Raw genomic sequence first — 17,801 nt, forward strand, 5'->3', positions numbered from 1 at the left:
GGACCCCAAGCTTTTTCTTCTGGGTATATATCCAACTATCCCACAATTACAAAGTAAAGAATCTAGATTTGTAGATATGTGTATATTACAAGCTAAACGTATCATTTCCCTTAATTGGAAAAATGTTGATGGACCAAGAATTGGAAGGTGGATTAAAGAGATGACAATGGAAAAGATAACATACATTATTAGACGGAAGCAACGTGTTTTTGATGGCATCTGGAGACCTTTTATATGTTTTTTAAGATGTGACGCCAATGTTGGTAAGGTGCTACAGCAGGAGGAGGCTCTGAGAGAGTAGGATGTCCATGTGGTGATATAATGTCCTGAGAAACGCCCTCGAAATGCATCAATGTTATAATTGTTTTCAATATTTGTTTATTTAATCAAAGTGAGTGTGTGTATATATATGTTGGTATATGTATGTGTATCTGTGTCCATGTGGGCATGTGCATACTGTATACCATATCCAGGGTTATATTGTTATCAACATTATTTTTAATTTATTTTTATTTTTTCTATTTTTATTTTATTTTTATTGTTTTAACACCTTTTTCTTATAATTATTTGGTGAGGGGAGGAGGGAAGGGAGGGAGAACAGGGAGAAAAGTTTGCTTTGTTGCATGTTATAGTGACATGCTGTTTGATCTGCTGTAATTTGCAAACAAAAAAAATACAGGCCTATAATACATATAATATAAATATAATAAATACAGGCCTATAATAAATACAATATATATATAATTTAATAAATACAGGCCTATAATACATAGAATATATATATAATATAATAAATACAGGCCTATTGTTTTTCTGGAGTGTGTGAAATGGCAAAAAACTAAACAAAAATAGGTAATACAAAACGATTATGTGGTCACCTGCTCTTGTTACTTTTTTATATATCTTATTGTATATATTTTGACACTTTTATGTATATTTATGGATGTCCTTGTAGTTCTCTAAGTTCTGATAACTTATACTGTCATATTTTGTGCAGAACTGTGTTCATTGTCTTTTGGCGATGTTGGAGGTGGAGACCTTAAAAAGTGTGTTTCCTGTTCCAAGTGCAATAGTTCAATCCAATTGTTCTGATGAAGGATTTGTGCAATCGATGAATATAATTCTCTGCTTCACTCATGTTGTTATTATAAAACATAACAGTTTGTGCAGAATTTTGTGTTTTATTTTTTATTGCGCGGGGTTTTGAAGGGGGTTTCGCCCAGGGTGTCATTCAAGATAGAACCGCCACTGTGTGTGTAGACGTTGTGCCCTTAAAAGGGGGAATAGTAACAGCAGAAGGATGAGGAAAACACACATGGCTCTTCACTTGTCTGTATTGAATGAGGAAGAGGAGCGTGATTCCCCTTACTGGAGCACTGAGTACCAACAGATCCATTAAACCACACAGATCTGTATTAGCTATCTGCATTCCTCTTCTTGGTATTACTCACTAGTTGCATATTCTCCACATACATTCACAACTTCTATAATAATGTCAAAATACATTGTATTTATGAATAAATTGTTATATACAACTTGTCACATAGACAATTAGTTTACATTATTCAAGGTTGAATGTAAAAACACAGATGGTTCCTTTATGTGCACACACACATTAAACACTGGTGGACACACACTGTCCTTTGAGGAGGAAAGTGTCTCCTCCCTCGTCTCCAGAGGTGCAGCTGGACATTTGATGATATGTATTTGAACCTAACTGCTGTTTCTTGTTTGTTCTTTTGTTTTCCTCACAGCAAACTCACAATTGATTTGTTCACATCAACCAATCACAGCCCTGGCTGGTGATGATGTCATTCTACCATGTCACCTTGAACCTCCCATCAGTGTTTCTGATGAGACAGTGGAGTGGACCCGACCTGATTTAGACCCAAAGTACGTCCATGTTCACACAGACGGACGATTTATATATAAAACTCAAAATCCATCCTATAAATTCCGGACAAGACTGTTTATGGATGGACTGATGACAGGAAACGTCTCCATGAAAATCTCCAAAGTGAAAGTTTCTGATACAGGAAGATACCAATGTGCCCTTCCCTCATTACAGAAGGAAGCTTCCATCCAGCTCATTGTTGGTAAGTCAGACTGGGTTTTATAAAAGCAGAACATTGACTGAGCTCAGTATTTGAATTAAAGGCTCAGGAGGCCTGGAGGTTCAGCTCCTCAGCCTTTAGAGATGAACCTGTACTGATCATCTGTAGGTGAAATTCAATTATTCTATTCCATCCTGTACCCCCATATGTACTTTGAGATGGTCGAATTTAACACATTTAACTTTAAAATGAACATGATAAAAAAGAAAATTAATTTAATGACCTGTTATGGCCACGTAAGTGATGGATAAAAAGACATGTCTGGAAATAAAATAGATTGATATCTAATTCCACCTTTAATGCTTTTCTAACACAATAGTGTTTTAAGTTTTTTAAGCAAACATTGATATGTGTTTACTGGTTCAGACTGAATGGATCAAGCAGTCAATTTATGTAGACAACAGAGCGAGTCGACAGTCGGTGTATAAAATCACATCAGATAATATAATTATTATAATTATCTTTTATAAAGTTAATGTGTTTCTCCTAAATGACAGAGAAACTGATCTAAAACCTTTACTGGCCAGTGTTATATACATTATATACACCCATACATATATACATGTTAGTGTAATATACACCATGTTATAATGTATAGAACAATGCAGTTAAATGACTGTACTCTGAAACCTACAATATAACCCAATGTATTTCACTATTACTGGCTCAGATAAGCATGTTTATTAGATTGTAATGTGCATGGAATAATGGAATTATACTATACATTAAATATCTAGCATCAGTCTCCCTACTTTCTAAATATCTACATTGACCATTAAAAAAACCTTATCAGTAAACCTCTAATACTGCAATGTAAAGATTCTCACTTAGGATCAGTGTTTAATGATTCTGTAACAGGAAGTGTAAATATGATGTTTGTCTCTGCAGGACAGTCTGATATGATTGGCTCAGACAAACCAGTTACAGTAACAGTCGGTGATAACGTCATCCTGCCATGTCACCTGGAGCCGCCATTGGACATGACGACTGAAACGGTGGAGTGGAAACGTGATGAAGAATTTGTGCACGTCAGTCAACATGAGAAGGACTATCTAGATCTTCAAGATGAGAACTTCAGAGGTAGAACATCTCTCTTCTATGAAGAAATGATCAGAGGAAACATTTCACTAAAACTGACCAACGTAACTGAACTGGATGCTGGGAGTTACACCTGCAATGTTCCCAAACTGCAAAGTCAGGTCAGGAGAGGCTTCATTAACCTCACTGTTGGTGAGTACAGCTAACATATTACACATTCAAAGGAAATGAGAGAAAATGTTCTATTTGTCACGTGTTAAAAGTTTTGTATTAATTGTCCAACAGAGCCAGAGGGAGGCCACAGTGGGAATATCAGTAAGTAAATATCTTATTTGTCTCCTCATCAGCTGTCATCTCCTGTTGGTCTGAATGTTATCACATATTTTAATATTTTATTTCATTGTTTCCACAGACACAGAGCCAGATAAGTGCTGTCTTTACTGCAGTCCACAATGTACACAGATATCACTCCTGTTTCTCTCCTCCTTACAATATGAACCTGAGAATGAGCATAATATGACCTCTTTAACCTCAAAAGTAATCAGAGTAATTCTGTATTTAATGCTTCATTTGACAGGATGCCATTCTAACAAATAATGAACTCATTCATCATCTCAGAGCACACTGATAGAGGACTACTGAAAGGTCCAGTGTGTAACATTCAGGAGGATCTATTGTCACCGCCATGTTTCTACAGTAGTCCAGAACACATTTGGAAGTTTTATTCACTTGTTTGCAATCTGTAACTTCACCACTAGATGGCACTGAATCCTCCACAGCGGTCCTTTAAATAACCCTGGATCCTCTATTTCTGGAGAATATTCTCACTGATAATACTGTTTGTTTACTGTTGTGCAATGAAAGAGATTCTAACCAACAGACAGTTTTGGTGGGATGGACTCCAAGTACACATTGAGACCATGAACAGGAGAAGTGGTTGTGGAAATATTGTTGATGGATGTTATCTTGGAACAGTGAAGAACAAATCTCAACATCTTTCCTCTGTTCTTTCAGGTGGTGGCACTGGTTTGAGCCCTGGTGCTATAACTGGCATTGCTATTGGTGTCATTGCTGTCCTTGCCATAGTTGTATTTCTTGTGAGGAAGAATCGTAGAAAGATCAGTAAGTCAATAATCTTCTCTCTCTCCATTTTCTCCATTTAAAAAGACAGTTTACAGTTTTTCAGTCAGTCTTCAAACAACAGTGAACAGTGAAACAGGTTGTTCTTGCTGTAATGATTCCTCCTGTTATACTGGACATTAAAGATCTCTTCCTAAAGTACTTTCAATGGAAGTGATGAGGGGAACAATCTACAGTCCTCCTTACATGGAAACATGTTTTCAGAAGTGTATCTAAAGCTAATATCAGCTAATATGTGTTTATAACTCCATCATTTATTTAGAAATCATTTATTGGGGGGTCTGCACCCTGCCTCTCATGTACAGTGTGTCTGAGCTTTCTCACTATCCTGCTGTCTGATTATGATGGTTGATCTGGGACAAGCTCCTTTACTTGTAGTTCCTCACTGTCAATAACAACAAGTGTCATCACTCCACTGCTGACTGACTCTGCTTGGGCTGATAAAATAATCGCCCTTTTCACTGACTTGTTTTGTGTTGTTGATACGTGTTCAGGAGGACAAGGGGCCAAGGGTGGAGCCAATGCTGGAGCCAATTTTGGGGCCAGTGCTGGAACCAATGCCACGGCCAATTTTGGGGCCAATGATGGGAATTATTGTTATTATTAAAATTGTTTTATGCTGCTTGGTTTTCATGTTTTTGTTTCATGTTATCTTGTTTGTCTGCCCTGTGAAGAACTCTGCAACATCTATTTACTGTATATAAAATGTTTTATTTATTTTATTATAGAACCTTCTGATTTGCTCAAATATTCACAACCAACATCACACATTTCTTAAATTAGAAATTTTTCATCAGTACGAATAAAGAATTCTTTTTTTTTTTTTACTTTTGCTGAATGCGGGTCAGTACAGAGCAGAGTTATGTGTAATGTTTGAAGAAACATTCAAGCAAATACAGACAAGTTCAACCATTTAATCCAGAACTTCTTTCTATGTGAATGTTGATTGTGTAATATTCTTGATTGAAATGCAGCTGTAGGGAATTGTTCAGAAGTTCTTCCTGATGTGTTGATTGTATAAACCACTGCAGGGACAGAGTTGGTGTCTCAGGACCTGGTTTTAACTAGAATGAGTCTTATCTGTCTAATTGAACCTTCTCAGTGTCAGTTTCCAGCTCCCTCTAGTGACTTGTTATTGTATAGGATTCATTGACTAGAGGGGGGAAATAAAAAGCACTTAATGACTGTTATTATTTTAAGGTGACTCTATATATATATATATATATATATATATATATATATATATATATATGCATATATATGTATTTTTTATGACTGTGCTGCTTTTTTGTGTGTTTTGCTTTATGTTATCTTGTAATACTGCACCGGGGGAAGAATCACATTGTACTACTACTAGAATTAATGTTGTATAAAGTATATTGTTCTTGTTGTTCACATTGGACACTAGGAGGCTGAAACTGTAATTGTTAATAAAAAGATGTTTAACTTGTACCTGACATTTTGTTCTTATTTGGTCTGATATTTTGGGGAAGTGCAGAATCTTTAAGTTTATTGCAACTGACCAATTAATGTTCTACGACACTGAAATGAAAGAAAAAAATCAAAGTCAGTGTGAGTTTGTTAGAACTTCATTGTGTATAACTCTCAGTAATTAATAGTAGAATATTTAAAGGATATTAATGTTCATTTCTCAATGCACAAACAGAATGATGCTACCTGAACAACATGAACCTGCAATAGTTAAATGTATTACTGTATGTGAGAGTGTACCACTGTAGCTCCAACCTTTTCATTTGTCTACAACAATAATCCATCACCACTGTCTTCCTCTCAGTGGCTGCTCTCAGATCAGCTTTGGGGAGCAGTTCTGTTTTCAGTGTTTGTCTGTGAAACAACGTTCAGTTAGAAAGCACAAGGAAGAGTTTTACAGTTTTCATCAACATTGTAGTTGCTCAAAAGGGAAAAAAGACAACAACAACAAACAATATCCCAGAGGTTACAAACATTAATACATTTTGAGATGCAACTGTCAATCAATTATTCAAATCAATACATTAAATAATCAAAAATAGAATAGAAAACCGGGTTCAAATCAACCAGTCGAACACTAAAAAGTAGTTGTCTCTGTATCTCTGGCCCAAGCACAATCCGAACTGTACACAAGCCTGAGGGCTGGCAAAAGCTTGGATTCATGTTTGTAATTAATTAAAACAATCCTGTGTATTTTCTCTCTACTTTTACATTATTATATTATACTTTCTGATTAATTCAGTGGTTTCTTTCTCATTGTTCCATCAGCTCGTCGGTTGTTTCCTAAAGCAGGACGAATACAGCTTGAGTTTGGATGTTAAATAATAATCTAAACCTTAAAAACAACAACGTTATTTAGTTGTATTCACAGAAACGAAGAGGCTGGGATAAAGGCCTAATGTGTGTATGTGTTCAGTGGAGCTTTGGCAACCCCGTGTTCAGGTCCCGGCTGCCAGGTTGGGAACCACTGTCCTACAGCGCCATGTGCCACAAGAGACACACCTTCACCCTGGAAGCAGCAGGTAAGGTCTTTTTAGTAAAGATTGTTTATGGAAAATTTATCTTATGTAGTTGAATAAACTATGGATTTGATTGGCTTATTTATTTTGTCCCATTACTGAGAGTCTTTTTAACACAGAACATCATTTTTCTAAGTCAATAAAGCTCGACGAAGCGGCTCAAAATCCAGACAACACAAAGGAGAGCACACAGATAATGAAGGTTTAAAGCTAAATGCATTGAACCAATATTAAACAGTGTTATTGGCTGCAGGCGGTGTGTGGATGTGCTCAATGTGCTGATATGGTTGCACTGTAAGAGAAAACTGACACAGAAAATAAGTTCAGGAGAAATAAAAGTAAAAATGAAGACAATCTGAGAGCTGCAAACAGAATTGGACACACTCAGCTTTAACTGTCACATGTGGCTCAACCAAATTTGCTTTTATTTTATATCTTTGTTTTTTTTTTTAGTACATTTACTTCCACTTTCTTTAACTAACCCTGTTTTCCAGTACTTTTAAATTATATTGTACTGCAATGCTTTACTTAATTCGTTCCCGCTGTTAAATATTAGCAGATAAAAATAGAAAATGATGTTATTTTTATTTCACTTTTCTTTCCATAATAGTTTGTGCACTGATGACAGGGAAACGGATGGATGCTCCGGTGAAGAGCCCGTTAGCCGGGTGAAGGAAGGAGGTTGTCGGTGTGTGTGACTGACAGCAATGTCCTCACAAACACAGCTCATTATTCTGTAGATTTTATTGTTTTATGTGATTTCTGTTTCAACATCAGCACTTTGTGTGTTTAATGGTTCGAAAATGAGTTTTTGTATTTTCTTAGTTTTTCTATTTTCTTAGTTTTTCTATTTTTACATTGTAATGGTCTGTAAGAGCCAAAGCCCCCTCTGTGCTCAGCCAGACGTTCATTTAATTTAAAACATTTTGAAACTGATCAAACTACTGCCTTTTTTAGTAACACATACATTTCTCTCATTAAAAACATTTGTACTCGTTCAGTGCTGGTTCAGGAGACAGACCACTGCAGTGAAAATCTGTCTCTGGAAAACAACATGAACTAACTTTTGAGCATTTTAATTGAATGTAGGACTCTGACCAGCAGGGGGCACATTATCACTAATAAAGAATCCTAAACAGACCTCCTGTGTTCAGAGATCACAGACATACTTCCTGACAGCAGATGTACACTAATGTGCCAAAGTCATAGGTCACCCTGAAAATGGAATTCTTATTAAGCTTGAGACCTGAGAATTAAGTGTATAGTCAACATATAATCACATGTATCGATCACATTACGCTCCGAAATGCTGTTCAATGGAAACGGTCCATCACTTCCATCAACGCTTCCTCTCCGGCTCAATGTAATGTTCTCCAGTATTGTTCACAGGCAAAGGAGGGTAAACAGGGGGAGAGAGGGGCTGTTTGTGGAGGAAGGAGAGAGGACTGGTGTATCCTTTGTGGAGGTTTCAGCGTTATTAGTCTGTGTGTAACTCTGCATATATTTAATATTATATATTTAAATATTATATTTAATCCAGCAGCCAGCACTTATTCCAGTGAGAAAGAATCAGTATTAAAACGGTCTGCCTCTCATTCCCACAGCTGTCTCACACTCACACTGGACACTGCAGAGTGGAGGAGACAACATGGTGAAAGAGTTGATCTTTATGGATTATACTGAGGCCCAACTGACATTTTATCTTCTGGGTTGTTAAATGTAATCAATGATTAAAATGTCATAGTTCTTAAAGGGAACACAGTGAAATAAAGAGCAGCTTCACTGCTCAGAACTGAAATCAAACATGAAGACATCTGTACATTCTTGTTACATTATGACACAATGAACTCAAAGTGAATATATAATAACTGTATAATGAACACTGTTAGGCTCATCTGACAGAGAAGATCAAATACAGCAGTACAATGGACACAGGATGCAGTTTGTGTCTCTCTTCCTCCTCCTCTATCCTCAGTGTCTCCTCAACTCCTGGGGAGGGGAGGAGAGGGGGTGATGATGTAGGCTACACACTGTGAAATGATGAAGACCCCTCTTCCACGCCCCCTTCAGAGTGACACACTTTTCAGTCACTTTTCTCGCACTCTGGTTGTCTCCCATCACTGTCCTTCAAGCATGTGTTGTAGAAATACAGTCCTCAGTCATCCACTCCTGTAGGTGGCAGTGTTACCAACAACCAGGATCCCACTGAAAGCGAAACTGACTCGGACCTCCGTCTGATTGGTTGGCTGAATACCAGGAAAGGGCGTCAGAATAAAGACGCCAGTGATACCTGAGACTATGATAACAGGGATTAAGATAATTATGCCTTAGTGGAATGAAGAGTGTAGCCTGGCTGTTAAAGAAGGAAATTATGCTCTTAGAAACTTAATACAATATAAAAGAAATAGAAAAAGCAAAAAGGGATACACATTATTCTTTTATTGAGAGAGAGAGAGAGAGAGAGAGAGAGAGAGAGAGAGAGAGAGAGAGAGATGGTGGTCACATATGGAATATGATTAAAAAGATAAATGGGAGCAGATCTAACATCTCATCTGTGTAAATGGATGGAAAAAATATTGTTTATAGCTTATTATTTTGTGAGATTTTGTGGTGTGTGGTTGGATTTGAATGGGGAGCAGATAAAGAAGCATTATTATTATTATGATTATTATTATGATTATTATTATTATTATTATTATTATTATTATTACTATTATTATTATTATTATTATTATTATTATACAGGGCTTTGATAAGAGCCACTATGGATTATGGTTGTATGGTATATGAGGCAGCATCCGTTACAGTTAAGGAGAACTAAATTAAACAATGATATTAATATACATGATTTTATTAAACCTACAGCAGCTTTTTGTTGGATACCAGCGGGTGTGTGAACAGAGGGAAACGAGGTTGCTGACTATCTAAAAGTTCATCAAACAGAAGTGATAGGGGTGTTTTAGAAATGTGTTTTGGAAGGTCAGAGGTTAAATCAATAATTCAGCAGGGAGTAGTGGAAAAGGAAGAGCAGAAAAGAAGATATAATTCTATTATGATAAAGATAGAACGGTAAAGAGTCAAACGTGTGCTGATGGATTGTAGAAGGTTTAATATGGAAAGACTGCAGGACAGGGTGATGGATGTGGGAAGGGACTGGAGTATAGGGGGTCTGTTGGGGGTCTGTTGGGGATGGGGGACCAACACATACAGGTTCAAAGGGCTTTAATGAATAAATGAAACAGGTCTAATATACAGACTATAACTCAAATACAGTCAGGGTTTTACACTTTGAGTACAGCAGGTGGCGGCAGACAGCTCTCAGGGTGGAGTAACAATGTGGAAGACGTCGCTTCATACCTCTCTACTGTGTATTCTACCGTGTCACAGTCTTTATTGGGGGAGGAGGGGGATCAACATGAGCTTTCTTCTGCTTTTCACGTGTCTCTGTGTGACACATGGTGAGTCACTGAGCAATTTCACGTTTATTGTATGTCCGTGTGTCCGTCTGACGTTGTTTCGATTATTATCCAGCAGTTAGTTTCGATTTTAAACTTCCTCCTTTTCAACTTTTTTTAAGTTATTTTTATTTTTGATAGAGACAGCCGAAGATAGACAGAAAATGGACAAACAGAGGGAGGGGGGTGACACGCAGCAAAGACTGTCAGTTTCGAACCCGTGGCGTTATAGCGCCTCGGTATGTGGGTGTCCAGCTGTACCTACTGAGCCAACCAGAGACCCGAGGTTGATGTGTAAATTCGGCAATACAAACAACGAAAACAAAAAAAAAGTACAGCCGAAAACCTAGGATTTATTAGTGTACTTCGGATAAATGACAATGCACATTAAGCGGGGATATCGAACATGGTCACACTATCTGGCCCTGGGCTCTTATTAATCTTATTCTCTCCCCCTCACTGTATACTCGGGAACAACAACGGGTAGCGATCAGCAGCTGTTAATGTCTCCATGATAGAGGATAATAGTCCCGCAGTGAGGAGCAGACACTAACATTATTGTTCCAGTAAACAGTTTCTATCGCAGTGTTTTAAAAGTCACCAACAGAGGAATGTCATAGAAGCACTCAGAATATTTAAAAAAAGTCCTAAAAAGCCACGCCTACAGTATACGCAATTAAACAATAACAATAACAGAAAATAAATAGAAAATGTGCGACATTCACTTTTTATTTATGAACATAGATAAACGCAATAGTATCACTACCACGACTACTACTAATAATGATAATTATAATAATAATGACCCAAACTACAACTATGTAAGATTTATACTGATTTTACTGTAGTGTTTTTTTTAGATAATTAAAGGGGAAGTCTGCTCAATTTTGACAGTTTGATCTGAGTTTGGTGCGTTGAGCACTGAGAATGAGCTGTCAATCACAAGGTAGCCCCGCCCTAAAGCATACCCTGCTTTATGGTCTGTTTTACTCTAAATGGGACCATCAGTTACTAAATGAACATCACGCTGTATGGAAGAAGACTGAAACTAGATGCACTGTGTGTTCTGACCCCTATTCTAGCCTTCACCCCCCACTGAATGAATATGAATATAATATAATAGAAATAAAATATGTAAATATGATGTTTGTCTCTGCAGCACAGCCTGATGTGATTGGCTCAGACAAACCAGTTACAGTTACAGTCGGTGAGGACGTCATCCTGCCATGTCACCTGGGGCCTCCATTCAATGTGAGGACTCTAACAGTGGAGTGGACACGTGATGGACAATATGTCCACGTCTGGCGACATGGGAAGGACTATCTAACTGATCAGGATGAGAACTTCAGAGGTAGAACATCTCTCTTCCATGAAGAAATGATCAGAGGAAACATTTCACTAAAACTGACCAGCATAACTGAACTGGATGCTGGAAGTTACACCTGCTCTGTTCCCAAACTGCAAAGTCAGGCCAGGAGAGGCTTCATTAACCTCATTGTTGGTGAGTACAGCTAACATATTACACATTCAAATGAAATAAGAGGAAATGTTCTCTTTGTCACATGATAAAAGTTTTGTATTAATTTTCCAACAGAGCCAATGGGAGGTCAGACTGATGATACCAGTAAGTAAATATTTTATTTGTCTCCTCATCAGCTGTCATCTCCTGTTGGTCTGAATGTTATCACATATTTTAATATTTTATTTCATTGTTTCCACAGACACAGAGCCAGGTAAGTGCTGTCTTTACTGCAGTCCACAATGTACACAGATATCACTCCTGTTTCTCTCCTCCTTACAATATGAACCTGAGAATGAGCATAATATGACCTCTTTAACCTCAAAAGTAATCAGAGTAATTCTGAATGTAATGCTTCATTTGACAGGATGCCATTATAACAAATAATGAACTCATTCATCATCTCAGAGCACACTGATAGAGGACTACTGAAAGGTCCATTGTGTATAACATTCAGGAGGATCTATTGTCACCACCATGTTTCTACAGTAGCCCAGAACACATTTGGAAGTTTTATCTACTTGTTTGCAATCTGTAACTTCACCACTAGATGGCACTGAATCCTCCACAGCGGTCCTTTAAATAACCCTGGATCCTCGTATTTCTGGAGAATATTCTCACTGATAATACTGTTTGTTTACTGTTGTGCAATGAAAGAGATTCTAACCAACAGACAGTTTTGGTGGGATGGACTCCAAGTACACATTGAGACCATGAACAGGAGAAGTGGCTGTGGAAATATTGTTGATGGATGTTATCTTGGAACAGTGAAGAACAAATCTTTCCTCTGTTCTTTCAGGTCGTGGCACTGGTAATAACACTGGTGTTATAATTGGCATTTTTGTTGTTGTCATTGCTGTCGTTGTTGCAGTTGCTGTATTGTGGATGAAACGCAGAAAGATCAGTAAGTCAATAATCTTCTCTCTCTCCATTTTCTCCATTTAAAAAGACAGTTTACAGTTTTTCAGTCAGTCTTCAAACAACAGTGAACAGTGAAACAGGTTTTTCTTGCTGTAATGGTTCCTCCTGTTATACTGGACATTAAAGATCTCTTCCTAAAGTACTTTCAATGGAAGTGATGAGGGGAACAATCTACAGTCCTCCTTACATGGCAACATGTTTTCAGAAGTGTATCTAAAGCTAATATCAGCTAATATGTGTTTATAAATCATCATTTATTTAGAAATCATTTATTGGGGGGTCTGCACCCTGCCTCTCATGTACAGTGTGTCTGAGCTTTCTCACTATCCTGCTGTCTGATTATGATGGTTGATCTGGGACAAGCTCCTTTACTTGTAGTTCCTCACTGTCAATAACAACAAGTGTCATCACTCCACTGCTGACTGACTCTGCTTGGGCTGATAAAATAATCGCCCTTTCACATCCTATTCTCACTTTTCCTCTAAACTAGTGTTGTCAAACGATTAAAATATTTAATCGCATTAATGTCATAGTTAACTCACAATTATTCACACATTTTTATCTATTCTAAATGTCCCTTGATTTCTTTTTGTCTCATTATTTTTTCTCAATTTAATGCTCTTATCAACATGGAAAAGTGGATCGGCTTGCTTTGTGCAAAGTTTTTATTGAAAAATCATCCATTGTCGACTGGCTTTGACGAGGGGGCGGAGAATTCGCATCAGCTGTGTGCGTGGCCATCAGGTGGTATTTCAGACTGGACGTGCTGCGATGATAGCTCAGTTCACAACGACAAAACACACAGATCACTTTGGTCTTGTCAATGGAACCATTTGGCAACTTTTTAAAAGTAAACTTTCCATTCAGAATATTATTGGCATCCATTTCGGCGTCTCGCGCTCGCCATCCACTCAAAACGTAACGTCTACTACTCTTAAACAAGTGGGTGTAGCGGGCCTGTTGTTTTGTTTCCGGTCTAGCTAGATCCGGTGTGGTGTTGTAGTTTTTCTAACGTTACTAGTTGTTGCAACAGCATGTGAAAAAAACTACAAAGTGTGCTACGCCAAAAAGAACGTTAATCTCGCAATAAAATTGATGCTGTTAAAATGGGTTTGCGTTAACGCCTTTAATAACGTGTTTAACTGACAGAACTACTCTAAACTCAACCCAGAGCACTCAAACTACAGAAAACACTCAGTTTGGAAATCACTGACTGATAACTTGTTTTGTGTTGTTAATATGTGTTCAACAGGACAAGAGAAAGAGAATATCTTCCAGCACAGAAGGACAGCTGAAGCAATCCCGTTGGAATAACGACAGAAAAATCAGGTACCTCCAGTAAAACATCCTGGTTATGTCACGATTCTGAGGCTGAACCCAAAAGTGTAGTGAACATAAAGTCTTTAATTATGGTCTGGAGACTGGCTGAAGTCTGGGGTTTGAGTCCTGTGATGAAGGTGGTAGAGGCAAACTGGTGCAGAGAGCTGGCAGACAGGCGAATCTGGTAGCAGAGGAAACCGTTATAAGAATTTGGTAAGCTGGCTAACAAGTTCAAAGGAGGTGAAGCGAGGCACACAACATACTGGGTGTGGTACAACGATCCAACAGGGACTGGATGTCAGCCAGGCTTCTTATAGTGGTGAGGTGCAGTCTTGATCGAAGGCAGGTGTGCTTGATTGTGGGTGAGCAGCAGGTGAGTGGAGACAGACAGAGAGGGCAAGGAGGGAAGGGAACAAGCAGACAGACAAACCCAATAATCGCCCTTTTACATCCTATTCTCACTTTTCCTGCTTTATTCTTTGCTGATGATGCTACTCTGCTGCAGGAGACTGTGTTGAATGCTGCCATTTAATCATGACTTCCACAGAGCTTTAACCAAGTGGTTTTAATGTCTAAACTTAAACATGTGTTGATCAGAGCGGTCAAAGAACAGAAAATGGTCATGGGACATTTTGGAAGACACTGACTAATAACTGTTTTTGTGTCTAACAGCGACGGACTGTGCAAGACTAAACACTACAGGACGCAACAGGCAGAACAGGGAAGGTAGTCAGGAGGACAATGATGAGGTCAATGATGAGGGTAATGTGCTCAACTTGCCAGAAATGCCAGCTAGTAAGAAAGAAAAGCTTTTGTTCCATCCACATTTTATCAGGTGTTTTATGAGCTGAAATACTACTATTACTACTACTACTACTACTACTACTACACTACTACTAATAATAATAATAATTATGATAATGGTGATAATAATAGTAATAAATAGTATTATTGTTGTTATTGTTTTATGCTGCTTGGTTTTTATGTTTTTGCTTCATGTTATCTTGTTTTTCTGCCCTCTGAAGATCTGTTGGCTGTATATAAAATATTCTTGATTCTTGATTGAAATGCAGCTGCAGGGAATTGTTCAGAAGTTCTTCCTGATGTGTTGATTGTATAAATCACTGCAGGGACAGAGTTGGTGTCTCAGGACCTGGTTTTAACTAGAATGGGTCTTATCTGTCTAATTGAACCTTCTCAGTGTCAGTTTCCAGCTCCCTCTAGTGACTTGTTACTGTATAGGATTCATTGACTAGAGGGGGAAATAAAAAGCACTTAATGACTGTTATTATTTTAAGGTAACAATATATATATATATATATATTGTTGTTGTATATATATATATATATATATATATATATAGGGTTAGGGTTATATATAGTAACCCTATATATATTTCATATTTGGGTTTTATATATTTATATTTGGGTTTTACGTATATTTATATGTATATATTTTATGACTGTGCTGCTTTTTTGTGTGTTTTGCTTCATGTTATCTTGTGTTACTGTCCTGTAGAGAATCACATTGTACTACTACTAGAATTAATGTTATATAAAGTTTATTGTTCTTATTCAACCTTTTGATTTGCTCAAATATTCACAACCAAAATCACACATAGGACACTAGGAGGATGAAACTGTGATTGTTGTTTGTTAATAAAAAGATGTTTAACTTGTACCTGACATTTTGTTCTTATTTGGTCTGACATTTTGGGGAAGTGCAGAATCTTTAAGTTTATTTCAACTGACCAATTAATGTTCTACGACACTGAACTGAAAGAAGTAAATCAAAGTCAGTGTGAGTTTGTTAGAACTTCATTGTGTATAACTCTCAGTAATTAATAGTAGAATATTTAAAGGATATTAATGTTCATTTCTCAATGCACAAACAGAATGATGCTACCTGAACAACATGAAGCTGCAATAGTTAAATGTATTACTGTATGTGAGAGTGTACCACTGTAGCTCCAACCTTTTCATTTGTCTACAACAATAATCCATCACCACTGTCTTCCTCTCAGTGGCTGCTCTCAGATCAGCTTTGGTGAGCAGTTCTGTTTTCAGTGTTTGTCTGTGAAACAACGTTCAGTTAGAAAGAACAAGGAAGAGTTTTACAGTTTTCATCAACATTGTAGTTGCTCAAAAGGGAAAAAAGACAACAACAACAACAAACAAACAGAGGTTACAAACATTAATACAGTGTCATATTTCTTAAAGGGAACACAGTGAAATAAAGAGCAGCTTCACTGCTCAGAACTGAAATCAAACATGAAGACATCTGTACATTCTTGTTACATTATGACACACTGAACTCAAAGTGAATATATAATAACTGTATAATGAACACTGTTAGACTCATCTGACAGAGAAGATCAAATACAGCAGTAGTCTAGAAGAAAACAATGGACAGTGTCTCTCCTCCTCCTCCTCCTCCTCTCTCCTCACTCAGTGTCTCTCTTCCTCCTCCTCTTCCTCCTCACTCAGTGTCTCTCCTCTTCCTCCTCTCTCCTCACTCAGTGTCTCTCCTCCTCCTCCTCTCTCCTCACTCAGTGTCTCTCCTCTTCCTCCTCATTCCTCACTCAGTGTCTCTCCTCCTCCTCCTCCTCTCTCCTCACTCAGTGTCTCTCCTCCTCCTCCTCTCTCCTCACTCTGTGTCTCTCCTCCTCCTCCTCCCTCTCTCCTCACTCAGTGTCTCTCCTCCTCCTCCTCTCTCCTCACTCAGTGTCTCTCCTACTCCTCCTCTCTCTTCAGTCAGTGTCTCTCCTCTTCCTCCTCATTCCTCACTCAGTGTCTCTCCTCCTCCTCCTTCTCTCTCCTCACTCAGTGTCTCTCCTCCTCCTCCTCTCTCCTCACTCAGTGTCTCTCCTCCTCCTCCTCTCTCTTCAGTCAGTGTCTCTCCTCCTCCTCCTCTCTCCTCACTCAGTGTCTCTCCTCCTCCTCCTCTCTCCTCACTCAGTGTCTCTCCTCCTCCTCCTCTCTCTTCAGTCAGTGTCTCTCCTCCTCCTCCTCTCTCCTCACTCAGTGTCTCTCCTCCGGGAAGAACCAAGACGGCAGTAGAGGGGGCGATAATAAATTGTAAACTAATGAGACCTCTTTTCCACGCCCCCATTCAGGGTGACACAAGCGCTGTATTGGAGAGTATTTTGGGGAAGTTGGACAGAGGAAGTCTCAACCACAGAACTAAACGGTTCCAGGTTCCGCGTTTTGCCCCGAGGCTGCCACGATGTCTCCAGTGACTGCAGATGCTCACAATAAAACCTGAAACTATGAAAATTAAAGTTTTTATTAAAAAGGTTTTTTATAAAACTTAAACAATTAAGGACACACTGACACATCGCTGCAGTGATGAAGAGGAGCACTGGACCGATTCTGATCATTATTTCTCTGCTAATGGACGCAGCCTCAGGTAGGCTTTATAGACTGTTACTAACTGTATTATATATAAACCTACAATAATATATTCTTTATATTCTTTACTATATCCGTTAGTTTGCAGTGAATTGAAAAACTAGCTGAAACATTGTGTATAAAACTAAAATCAAGTAAAAAGGATGAGGCGTTGGTGCTTATGTAGAATGAGACTGCCTGAATGAGTCCATTGCAACTGTGTGACTGTGACTCTGAACTTCTTAAATCTAATAATAATAAGAGGAAACCAATACTGGGACAAAGCAAAAGTTCACATCAACGTACACAAAATGTATTGCAACAGCAGCAACGTCTCTGTGCAACAGTCCAGATCATATATGGATGTACTGACTCTCCTCACAGACACACATCAT

At 38.1% G+C, this 17,801-nt stretch overlaps 1 protein-coding gene and 1 long non-coding RNA gene across 22 annotated transcripts in view; one reads left to right on the forward strand and one right to left on the reverse strand.

The window, feature by feature from the left end:
* The window catches only part of LOC127360620 (myelin-oligodendrocyte glycoprotein), a 96,479-nt gene that overhangs the window by 9,565 nt on the left and 69,113 nt on the right, over nucleotides 1-17,801 (forward strand). For 2 of the 21 annotated variants that reach the window (XR_007883845.1, XR_007883849.1), the window contains exon 6: nucleotides 11,979-12,211. Coding sequence is in view for 10 of the 21 variants with exons in the window: in XM_051395065.1 (XP_051251025.1) it covers nucleotides 3,438-3,467; nucleotides 4,167-4,274; nucleotides 4,787-4,899 (251 nt within the window). In the remaining 11 variants the exon portion in view is untranslated. Of the gene's footprint in view, nucleotides 1-3,437; nucleotides 3,468-3,564; nucleotides 4,275-4,786; nucleotides 5,192-11,851; nucleotides 11,882-11,978; nucleotides 12,212-12,575; nucleotides 12,681-13,949; nucleotides 14,027-14,689; nucleotides 15,316-17,801 lie in introns of those variants that run through there. The other 19 variants (XR_007883841.1, XR_007883842.1, XM_051395068.1 and 16 more) reach the window with 18 other exon arrangements.
* Nucleotides 3,015-17,801, reverse strand: part of LOC127360627 (uncharacterized) — a 29,387-nt gene continuing 14,600 nt past the window's right edge. The window contains exon 3 of the long non-coding RNA XR_007883853.1: nucleotides 3,015-3,076. This is a non-coding gene — a long non-coding RNA (uncharacterized LOC127360627). The remainder of the gene's footprint in view (nucleotides 3,077-17,801) is intronic.

The sequence above is a fragment of the Dicentrarchus labrax genome, unplaced genomic scaffold, assembly GCF_905237075.1.
Source record: "Dicentrarchus labrax unplaced genomic scaffold, dlabrax2021, whole genome shotgun sequence".
NCBI lineage: Eukaryota > Metazoa > Chordata > Actinopteri > Moronidae > Dicentrarchus > Dicentrarchus labrax.